A 12643-nucleotide genomic window follows, 5' to 3' on the forward strand; every position below is an offset into this window, starting at 1 on the left:
TGCAAACTTCAAAAAGTTTTTTTATGTATAAGAAATATTTTGATAATAACATACAGTACAGGCCAAAAGTTTGGACACAGCTTCACATTTCAATATGTTTTCTTTATTTTCATGACTACTTACATTGTATCACTGAAGGCATCGAAATTATGACACCTGTGAAGGGAAAACTATTTGAGGTGGCTACCTCTTGAAGCTCATTCAGAGAATGCCAAGAGTGTGCAAAACAGTAATCAGAGCATTGGGTGGCTATTTTGAGTAAACTAGAATACCAAACATGCTTTAGTTATTTCACCTTTTTTTTGTTAAGTACATAACTCCACATGTGTTGATTCATAGTTTTGATGCCTTCTGTGACAATCTACAATGTAAATATTCATGCAAACAAAGAAAACACGTTGAATGAGAAGGTGTGTCCAAACTTTTGGCCTGTGCTGTATATTCTACCAATAATCTATCATTGCGTTCCCTTTATGATCATCATCTTCAAAGCACAAAAGGTCATCCTGATCAAATATGGCCTGCAGGTTGTTTAGCCAGAGGCTACAGTCCATTGTGTTTTTCATTGAATTAATTTTGACTGGTGAGCTCCAACTTGCACCCCGCCCACAGGCAATCATAATTGTGTTCATCCTTGCAAACATCCATCACCCTTTCAGCCAACAAGGTCACGGCTGCGACTAAAAAAGGAGGTGATATGATTAGTCGAAGGTTCCAAGCATTCCAGCTAACATCGTGATGACATGCACTAGAACCTTTGTCCTAAATAGAAACACCAAAGCCGTATCCTTTTACAGTGCTCTTGTCATTGTTGGCAACGTCAGCGTGTAAAAGGGGTGGAGATGGAACCTGGGGGCGCCGGATAAAGAGACCTAATGGGCCACCCCGGACCACTCTAGCTGGATCAAAGCAAAGACCCTCGTCTTTTTACTTTCCTTCTTGACAGCTTCCCGCCATGGCGCCAAAGAAGAAAGAAGAGCCAGCACCTGCGCCAGCACCCAAAGCACCTGAACCTGAGCACCCTAAGACCCCGGTGTTCAACCCTGCATCTATCACGGTAAAAACGTCCATTATTCAACATCAAAGACGGAGCAATTTATGTGCATGACTCAAAAATAATAGAATCAGAATCAGAATCAGAAACCTTTTTCTTGCCATTGTTTGAGAACGGGTTCACAAACTAGGAATTTCACTTGGCGCAAACATAATACAGCAATGGTCCAAATAAAAGACTTCTACGCCAAAGATTTTTTTCTTTAAGTCTGGAATAGACATCTTCTCTTTGGGGTGTAACTATTTATAAATAAGCACCAGAAGGTGGCGCCAAACAAAAGATTCCATTAGAAATGAATTCAACTTTTGAACCAAATATAAGAAGACTTAAGTCTGGAAAGATGTCTTTTCTTAGGGTCTAAAGGTTCATAAGATTCAACAAACATAAAATAGCACGAGCACAGGGTAACAATACAGCATTCACACAAATAAAAACAACAACTTCTAAGACCAGGATTTTTCCTTAAAATAAAGTCTGAAAAAGAAGTCTTATCTTCAGCATCTGAAGATTTATCCCTGCTTACGAGCAGGTGGCACCACACAATGCAAGAGTAGAAAGTAATTCAACTTTACAGAGCTAAATATTAGACTTCAATCAATCCATCGGAGCAAAGCATTTTTCGTTGAAAAGAATAGATGAAGAAGTAAAATACAGCACTGTGTCATCATTATCTGATTTATTACATTGTAAAACAGTGCAAAATATCGCACATTTGTAGTGGTCTTTCTTGAAATATTTAGAAAAAAATATATAAAAATAACTAAAAACTTGTTGAAAAATAAACAAGGGATTCAATTATAAATAAAGATTTCTACACATAGAAGTAATCATCAACTTAAAGTGCCCTCTTTGGGGATTGTAATCGAGATCCATCTGGATTCATGAACTTAATTCTAAACTATCCATCCATCCATTTTCTATCGCTTATTCCCTTTGGGGTCGCGGGGGGCGCTGGTGCCTATCTCAGCTACAATCATGCAGAAGGCGGTGTACACCCTGGACAAGTCACCACCTCATCGCAGGGCCAACACAGATAGACAGACAACATTCACACTCACATTCACACACTAGGGACCATTTAGTGTTGCCAATCAATCTATCCCCAGGTGCATGTCTTTGGAAGTGGGAGGAAGCCGGAGTACCCGGAGGGAACCCACGCATTCACGGGGAGAACATGCAAACTCCACACAGAAAGATCCCGAGCCCGGGATTAAACCCTGACTACTCAGGACCTTTGTATTGTGAGGCAGACGCACTAACCCCTTTTCCACCGTGAAGTCCATTAGACTTCTAAAACCAAGATTTGTTTCCTTAAAGTCTGGAAAAGACGTCTCATATTCATGATCTAAAGATGCATACACGCCAGATGTAAAAATAATTCACGGGTATATCGCATTGATCCAAAAATAATATATTTTGCCTTGAAAAAAGCCAAGAAACATTTTGTCTTTAGGTGTCTAAATAGTTATACATATGAACCAGCAGGTGGCACCTGTTACAGGTATCACAGGTGTGTGAGTTCAGTATATAAAAAGGTTGTGTTCAGTGTCTAACCCCTGGAAAACAAAGGCAATGTTTAAGGAGAGTGAAGACATGAACAATCTTTGAACCTTCCCAAGTTTCCCCTCTTTAATACACATTGTATATATGTCCTATAATCCACAAGAACAATATAATTATTATTCTCTAAATTCAATATTACATTCTCAAAACATATCTTTTCAATAGTAGAATAGCTATTATAATGGTCTATACCAGTGGTTCTCAACCTTTTTTCAGTAATGTACCCCCTGTGAACATATTTTTAATTCAAGTACTCCCTAATCAGAGCAAAACATTTTTCAATTAATCAATCAATGTTTACTTATATAGTCCTAAATCACTAGTGTCTCAAAGGCCCGCACAAACCACAACACAAACCACTACGACATCCTCGGTAGGCCCACATAAGGGCAAGGAAAACTCACATCCAGTGGGACGTCGGTGACAATGATGACTATGAGAACCTTGGAGAGGATGAAAGCAATGGATGTCGAGCGGGTCTAACATTATACTGTGAAAGTTCAATCCATAATGGATCCAACACAGCCGCGAGAGTCCAGTCCAAAGCGGATCCAACACAGCAGCGAGAGTCCCGTTCACAGCCGAGCCAGCAGGAAAGCATCCCAAGCGGAGGCGGATCAGCAGCGCAGGGATGTACCAAGCCGATACACAGGCAAGCGGTCCATCCTGGGTCCCGGCTCTGGACAGCCAGTACGTCATCCATGGCCACCGGATCAGACCGGACCCCCTCCGCAAGGGAGAGTGGGACATAGGAGAAAAAGAAAAGAAACGGCAGATCAACTGGTCTAAAAAAGGAGTCTATTTTTGGTTGGAAAAAAGAGATAAAGAAGTAAAATACAGCACTATGTCATCTAAAAAGGGAATCTATTTTTGGTTGGAAAAAAGAGATAAAGAAGTAAAATACAGCACTATGTCAACAGTGTCTGATATAATAAATTGTATAACAGTGCAAAATACTGCTCATTTGTAGTGGTCTTTCTTGAACTATTTGGAAAAAAAGATATACAAATAACTAAAAACTTGTTGAAAATAAACAAGTGTATATAAAATTAAAAAATAAAAAGATTTCTACACATAGAAGTAATCGTCAACTTAAAGTGCCCTCTTAGGGGATTGTAATAGAGATCCATCTGGATTCATGAACTTAATTCTAAACATTTCTTCACAAAAAAAGAAATCTTTAACATCAATATTTATGGAACATGTCCACAAAAAATCTAGCTGTCAACACTGAATATTGCATTGTTGCATTTCTTTTTCACAGTTTATGAACTTACATTCATATTTTGTTTAAGTATTATTCAATAAACATATTTAAAAAGGATTTTTGAATTGTTGTTATTTTTAGAATATAAAAAAAAAATCTCACGTACCCCTTGGCATACCTTTAAGTACCCCCAGGGGTACGCGTACCCCCATTTGAGAACAACTGGTCTATACTACTGTATATTCACATTTTTATACAGTGTTGTTACAAAAAGATCTTGAGAAATAGACTTTACAAATGGGAATTTAAATGGGTAAGTATACTTAGGCAGTGTCCACACGAAAACAGACACTTATAAAATGCATACATATCTCTGCATTTAGGCCTCTTGCCACATGCAGACGATATACCTTTGTATTAAAAAACTGAGATTTTTACAAACGCTGGCCAAAGTGTGGAGTTCCAAAACTCTCTGTTAGCGTCTGCGTGTACACGGCACAAACGGAGACTTGTGATGACCTCACGGTTGTGCGCTGTCATTTCCAAGCTCAACAGCACTGCCTTGCTGCCTTTGAACACACTATAAGAGGAATTAATGTATGTTTGAATGTAAACATCCTGCCATTTTCACTCAACATTAATAAAAAAGATATATCAAAATGGGCTTTGCGACACTCCAGCTGGCGCTAATGACAGTCCGCTGTTTTGGATACGATCCCTGTGGAACCTCCACCTGATGGGACAAGCTTGACAAGCAAGACTTTTTGCTCTGTGTAATAAGAAAGGTGCAACATTGTCTTATGTTTTTAGTCCCTATTTAACGACAAATGATGAATTTAACATATGTGTTTTGCTTCCATTTTTGTACAAAGCGACCAAGCAACTAAAAAAAAACATAATGTCCTGTACTTGTAGTGTGTACTGATGTTAAAGACAATATACACTTCATTACACATGTACCATAGCACTATAGCCATGATTACATGCTTTATATTTCCTTACACATGCATAATGGCTTCCTTGGCTCGTTAGCGCATGCTTATTTTAGAAATGATGTACACTTTACTGCACATGTAATACATCACCATGTTGATGAAAATGTTATAATTCTATGAGTGTTGGCTTTCAGCAGCACAGGTGTGCATTCTTTTTTTAATATTATTCCCAGGATTCTGTGTTCGTGCAGGCTGGTTTTAAAGATAATGTACATGTCAGTGGTTTTTAACCTGGGTTTGATCGAACCCTAGGGGTTCGGTGAGTCGGCTTCAGGGGTTCGGCGGAGGTCAAAACACACCCGACTCATCGTATGAATACAAACTTCTCCCTATCGGCGTATTACGAATACGGCAACTGCTGAATGATTTGCACGTGTGTAATTTGTTGTGAGTTTATGCACTGTGTTGGTTTTGTTGTCTGAACAAGGTGATGTTCATGCACGGTTCATTTTGTGCACCAGTAAAAAAACTAAATGTTGTCACACTTTAGTATGGGGAACATATTCATTATTGATTAGTCATTATTAAGTACTTATTAATGCCTTATTCTGCATGGCCTTATTATAACCCTAACCCTCTAACCCTGACCCTAACCCTAACCAAATAACTCTGAATTAAGTCTTTGTTACTTAGAATATGTTCCCCTTGTGTCCAAATAACTCCAAATGAAGTCTTTGTTACTTAGAATATGTTCCCCATACTACAGTGTTACCAAAAACATATAACTTTGTCTTGAATTAGAAAAAAAAAAAAACATTTTGTTTTCCACTAAAGAAGGGTTCGGTGAAACTGGTGGGGTTTGGTACCTCCAATAAGGTTAAGAACCACTGCTCTAGTACAGTGGTTCTCAAATGGGGGTAAGCGTACCCCTGGGGGTACTTGAGGGTATGCCAAAGGGTATGTGAGATTTTTTTTAATATTTTCTAAAAATAGCAACAATTCAAAAATCCTTATAAATATATTTATTGAATAATACTTCAACAAAATATGACTGTAAGTTCATAAACTGTGACAATAAATAAATAAATGTAATAATAATAATAAATTGTATTTGTAAAAAAACACTTTACGTTGAGCAAACAACCTCAAAGTGCCACAGTGTAAAAAAATAGTAATAATAATAAAAAGATAAAAAATAAATAAAATATAAAACTAGAAACAGCCCAATAGCTAAAACCAGCATGTATGTCTATAAAATGGCTTTTTTTAAAAGATGTGTTTTTAAGCCTTTTTTAAAAGCATCCACGTCAAATATTGACGTTAAAGATTTCTCTTTTTGTGAAAAAATGTTTAGAATGAAGTTCATGAATCCAGATGGATCTCTGTTACAATCCCCAAAGAGGGCACTTTAACTTGATGATTACTTCTTTGTGGAGAATTTTTTATTTATAATTAAATCACTTGTTTATTTTTCAACAAGGTTTTAGTTATTCTTTTATCTCTTTTCCAACTAGTTCAAGAAAGACCACTACAAATGAGCAAAATGTTGCACTGTTATACAATTTAATAAATCAGAAACTGATGACATAGTGCTGTATTTTACTTTATCTCATTTTTTTTTTTTAACTCAAAATGCTTTGTTCTGATTAGAGGGTACTTGAATTAAAAAAATGTTCACAGGGGGTACATCACTGAAAAAAGGTTGAGAACCACTGCTCTAGTACATCAAAATAAATATAATAGCGGTGTAATGCCACTAAGTCAGCTATTGCTGCTTTTTTCAGGCTTCTGATTGGACAAAATGTGCATGACAGCAGGTGTATGCATTTGTGTGTAGAAACAGACAGTTTTGAAACTACACTTGTGAGGATGGAGATTGTTTTAACCTTGGATAAGTGTTTTTGAAACTCTCAGTGTTTGTGTGGACATGACCTAACACATATTTAGGGTTAAAACGATCTCCATCCACACACATGTAGTTTAAAAACGGTCTATGTCTACACACAAACGCATACACCTGTCATGCACATTTTGTCCAATCAGAATCCTGTAAAAAGCAGTAATAGCTGACTTGGTGGCATTACACCTCTATTATCAGGGTTCCCCGCAGCCCTTTGTTGTTAAGGCGGCCACCTTAACAACAAAGGGCCATGTCACGACAAATTTATTCTCCCTCCAAAAACCTTCCCCCCCATTTACTTCCGGGGTCATGATTAATACAGACGTTTTGTTAACGCTATATTATAAAAATATAACGCTATATTATAAAAATAGAGACGTTTTGTTGATGCTATGTTATAAAAAAATTTGAAAAAACAATTTACAAACACAAGCTATGGGATGACATAAGAGGAAACGTGACCCCAGAAGTAAATGCGTCATCCCATAGCTTGTGTTAGTAAATTGTTTTTCAATTTTTTTTTATAATATAATATATATATATATTTTTTTTTACAAAAAAAAAAAGAATGTATATATATATATATATATATATACATATATATATATATATATATATATATATATATATATATATATATATTATTTTTTTTTTAATTTTTATTTATTTATTTTTTTTTTTTTCATGTCCAGCTGTCCTGTCCTAGTTGATGTAGATGACCATATTGGCTGTTCAGATATACTTTACAAAAGAGAAGTGTATTTATGTTATCATTTGGTGCTAACTAAAGTCTTAACAAGCTGCTACGCTTCATACTGCCTCTGCATGAACTCCACGGTGTTCAGGAATGAATAGTCTCTGCTATTGCTATTGAACTATTTTTTCAGCTGAAGTTACATGAGTCATTAGAAATGTACCAGCCTAGTTTTGAATGGCAGGGTCCCTGCTACCACATGTTGATAAAAGTATAAAATTTACATAATACAAATCAACTACAGGCTTCCAAAATTCCGTAATAAATTAAGCATGATGAGTTGAGCATATGTCAGCATGTGGCCCTACTTTTAACTCTTTTTTTCAAACGCTTTTTGCAAACGCTCATTTACTGTAAGTCATTCATTTGACTTAGTCATTATTTTGTCTTAGTAAGTCAATATTTACTAAGTCACAATAATGACATACTAAGTATCTCAGGTAGCTCGAACTGTTTTGTGTTTTGTTTTTACTTTACGAAAAAAATATCGAGCCATATATCGTATTTTGTCATTCAGTAGCGTAAAACAAAAATTGTAGGCTTCTCCACGTGACGAAGCCGGCCTATTTCACCACAGACTGTAGTCTATTGGCCCCCAAGGCAACGATGAGATGGAGACGTGATGGTGGTGACAGCCCCTTTTCCGTTCGTCTGTCTCGGACGACGCCCCCTTCCCTCTAGAGAGATACCACCTTAACTAACAAATTTTAGATATACAAAAACATGTACATGGTCTTTAAAAACAGCATGCGCTCATAAAATTATGACATTCCCGCGGAAGAAGATTTTCCCAACAAGTTTTAAAGCTTAGTGATATATCAGATGTAGGTGGGTTTATTTTGTAACCTTCGTTCATGTTTGGCTCTTCAACAAGACTACACTGTGCGAAATTACCGGAGGTTCTTCCATCGCTGCATGCCCATACTGGGCCTGTGTCGGTAATTTTCGAGGCAACGCTCGGTCACTGTCTGCTGTTTTAATCTGTGTCTACTATCCGCTGTGGGCCATCAGAGCCCTCGCGAGTAAGTTCCGCTCTGCACCATTCGGCTAAAACAAACAAGCAACAGCAACAAACAAGCTACCACCTCTCTTCCACAACTCTTTTACTGGTCACCGCTGTTCTCTTTATCTCCCCATTAACCACTACAACCTCAAACACACTCACCTCAAGAAGTGGACGTAGCATCCTGTGGATATTCCTCCTCTTGCTACTCCGTTTCCTCCATTCCCGACGCTCCTCAGCGCTAGCTAGCGTTAGCGTGGCATCCTTCTACCGCTCTTCACCCGGACGATGCCACTGCTCCACTTCACCTTGGACCTTCACCGCCGCCCGTGTCCTTCATCTGGCACACCCTGGCATCACAATCCTCCACACAGTCGCTCTGGTCGCATGTTTACATACAACTACATGTCGCCAAACTCCATCCCCTCATTCTGGTCCTCTCGTCCTCAGCCTTCCTCAATACGCCATCACAACAAACCACACGTCAACCTGCGCTACCGCCGTCCACTCCCCCGATCCTCTCAGCCAATCACACGCTCACTTAAAAATAAAAGCCTGCTTCTCAATGAATTTATAACGGACAATAATCTTGATTTCCTCTGTTTAACTGAAACCTGGCACAAACCCCTGGACTATTTCTCTTTAAACCAAACCACTCCTCCCAATTTCACATACATGGAGAAGGCTCGCCCTGTTGCTACAGTTTATAGAAAGGAGATTAAAACAACCTCCATCTCCATTCCTGACGTTCCCTCATTCGAATACACTGCCTTCAAACTCTCTGGTCTCACTCCTCTAGTCGCCGCTGTTGCCCCACCTTTCTCTCCGATTTTTCAGACTTTCTGACCTAGCTTTGTGCCATCTCCCCATCTCTTCTCCTCCTGGGTGATTTAAATTTTCATGTCAGCGACACAAATAATAAACCTGCTTCTGAGTTCCTGGATCTACTACACTGTCTCAACTTCACACAACATGTCCACTTCCCCACTCACACCCGTGGTCACACCCTAGATCTCATCTGCTCATCTGGCCTCACAATAAATCACCTCTCCAGTCTTAACATTAACATCTCAGACCACCTGGCTATGATTATGGACAACAACAAATGCCCTTAACTCTGCTCGATCCACCTACTACTCCGACCTCATACACTCTGGCTCTTCCAACCGCAAAGCTCTTTTCTCCACAATAAATAAACTCCTCAAACCTACTGACAACATCTCAAACACCTTCAACACTACCAAATGCAACACCTTTCTATCATTCTTCCAAAACAAAATAGACACCATTTACAGCAACGTGATTTCCTCTGCCACTTCCTCCTCCTCCCCACCTGCCCCCCCTGCACCGTTCTGCCCCTGTCTCACTTCTCTCCTGTTTCCCCAACTAAGCTATCTAAACTCATGGTGGGCATGAAAAGCTCCACCTGTGCTCTGGACCCCATCCCATCCACTCTGGTTAAAAACTGTCTCCCGCCCATTTCCCCACTCATCATCAACATCATCAACTCCTCCTTCAGCTCTGGCTTAGTGCCTGACACCCTGAAACTGGCCGCTGTCACCCCATCCTCAAAAAACATGGACTTAAACCTAACACCATGAGCAACTTCCGGCCCATCTCCAACCTTCCCTTCCTGTCCAAAATACTGGAACGTGCCGTCGCCACTCAACTCAAAACTCATCTCACTTCCAATGATCTGTTCGAACCATTTCAATCTGGCTTCCACGCACGTCACAGCACTGAAACAGCCTTTCTCAAAGTCACCAAAGACCTCCTCCTCTCCTCAGACTCCGGCCACCTAAGTATTCTCCTCCTTCTTGACCTCACAGCAGCTTTTGACACCATCAGCCACACCATTCCCCTTTTCCCGCCTGGAATCATCCCTCAACATCACCGGCTCTGCCCTCTCCTGGTTAAGGTTATATCTCACTAACAGAAAGCAATACATCAGTATAAACATCTGTACCTCCTCCACTTCCCCCCTGTCACAAGGTGTCCCCCAGGGTTTGGTGCTTGGTCCACTTCTCTTCATCCTGTACATGCTCTCCCTCGGTAACATCATCCGCCACCATCACCTCCAATTCCACTGCTATGCAGATGATGTCCAGCCATACATCTCAACAAAATCCATCACCTCCATAACTCCTATCCTATCTTGCCGATTGTATTGTACCATATGTCCCGGCAAGAAATCTGCTTTCAAAAGACTCCGGCTTATTAGTGATTCCTAAAGCCCAAAATAAAGTCTGCGGGCTATAGAGCGTTTTCCGTTCGGGCTCCAGTACTCTGGAATGCCCTCCGGTAACAGTTCGAGATGCTACCTCAGTAGAAGCATTTAAGTCTCACCTTAAAACTCATTTATATACTCTAGCATTTAAATAGACCTCCTTTTTAGACCAGTTGTTCTGCCGCTTCTTTTCTTTTTCTCCTCTGTCCCCCCCTCCCTTGTGGAGAGGGTTCCGGTCCGATGACCATGGATGAAGTACTGAATGTCCAGAGTCGAGACCCAGGATGGACCGCTCGTCGGGACCCAGGATGGACCGCTCGCCTGTGTAACGATTGGGGACATCTCTACGATGCTGATCCGACTCCGCTTGGGATGGTTTCCTGTGGACGGGACTCTCGCTGCTCTCCTGGATCCGCTTTGAACTGAACTCTCGCGGCTGTGTTGGAGCCACCATGGATTGAACTTTCACAGTATCATGTTAGACCCGCTCGACATCCATTGCTTTTGGTCCCCTAGAGGGGGTGGTTTGCCCACATTTGAGGTCCTCTCCAAGGTTTCTCATAGTCATCATTGTCACTGGCGTCCCACTGGGTGTGAGTTTTCCTTGCCCTTATGTGGGCTCTACCGAGGATGTCGTAGTCGTAGTGGTTTGTACAGTCCTTTGAGACATTTGTGATTTAGGGCTATATGAATAAACATTGATTGATTGAGCTCTCTCCAACCTGACTGACTGCCTCACAGAAATCAAATTATGGATGCAGTCCAACTTCCTCAAACTCAAATGTGACAAATCTGACATGCTCATCATCAGCCCCAAATCCCTCACCAAAACTGCTCACAACTTCCACCTCTCCGTCGACAACTTCACTCTGTCCCCATCCTCTCACTTCCGCAACCTTGGAGTCATTCTGGACAATAACCTCTCATTTCAACACCATGTCATTCACCTCAAAAATATTTCCCCTCTCCGTACATCCCTCTCTTTCTCTGCCGCTGAAACCCTGATCCGTGCCTTCATCACCTTCAGACTTGATTGCTGTACCAGCATCCTCTATGGCTCATCTTGCAAAATTCTCAATAAACTCCCACTACATTCAAAACTCTGCCACCCGCCTGCTCACCCACACCCGCTACCGTGAGCACATCACCCCAGTCCTCCAGAAACTCCACTGGCTCCCCGTTCCTCACCGGATCCACTTTAAAATCCTCCTCCTCACCCACAAAGCCCTCCACGACCAGACCCCCTGCTAACGCACCAACCTGCTTCACCACCATACCCCTTCACGCAGCCTTCGCTCCTCTGATGTCAACCTCCTCTCCCCACCACTCAGAACCAAGCTCCGGACCTGGGGTGATAGAGCCTTCTCCATCGCTGCTCCCACCCTCTGGAACACTCTTCCCAAACCCATCCGTGACTGCCCAGACCTTCCCACCTTCAAAAGCCTTCTCAAAACACACCTCTTCAGATCTGCTTTTAACCTGTGATTAGTGTTCTGTGTCTTGTAATGTCCTGTCTTGTAATTGTCCTGTGTTATTATGTATTTTACAATGTACTGCTTTTATATTTTGGACATTGCTTGTGGTGTCCCCCGGGGGTCAGTGTTGGGGCCAAAATTGTTCATCCTGTATATTAATGATATCTGTAAAGTGTCTACATTATTGAAATTAGTGTTATTTGCTGATGACACTAATATTTTTTGTTCAGGGGATGATTTAAATCAATTACAGGAAGTTATTATGGAAGAAATGAGTAAACTAAAAGCTTGGTTTGACTATAATTTTATATTATTACTTTAAACTGTTTTGTATTTTAACTTTTTTTTTTATCCTGTAAAGCGTCTCTGAGTGCTCAGAACATGTACTGCTTTTATAATTCCTGTATTTCATATTATTACTTTAAACTGTTTTATTTTTATTTATTTTTTTATCCTGTAAAGTGTCTTTGAGTGCTCAGAAAAGCGCTATACCAAACAAAATGTATTATTATTATCATTAACATG

General features: G+C 40.3%; 1 protein-coding gene across 1 annotated transcript in view; it reads left to right on the forward strand.

Moving 5' to 3' along the window:
* Positions 1–844: 844 nt before the first annotated feature.
* myl13 (myosin, light chain 13) overlaps positions 845–12643 on the forward strand; it is a 37105-nt gene continuing 25306 nt past the window's right edge. Inside the window, exon 1 of the mRNA XM_061920555.1 lies at positions 845–1057. Coding sequence (XP_061776539.1) covers positions 956–1057 — 102 coding nt within the window. The 5' untranslated portion in view covers positions 845–955. The remainder of the gene's footprint in view (positions 1058–12643) is intronic.

This window comes from Nerophis ophidion, linkage group LG14, assembly GCF_033978795.1.
Source record: "Nerophis ophidion isolate RoL-2023_Sa linkage group LG14, RoL_Noph_v1.0, whole genome shotgun sequence".
NCBI classification, from domain to species: Eukaryota; Metazoa; Chordata; class Actinopteri; order Syngnathiformes; family Syngnathidae; genus Nerophis; species Nerophis ophidion.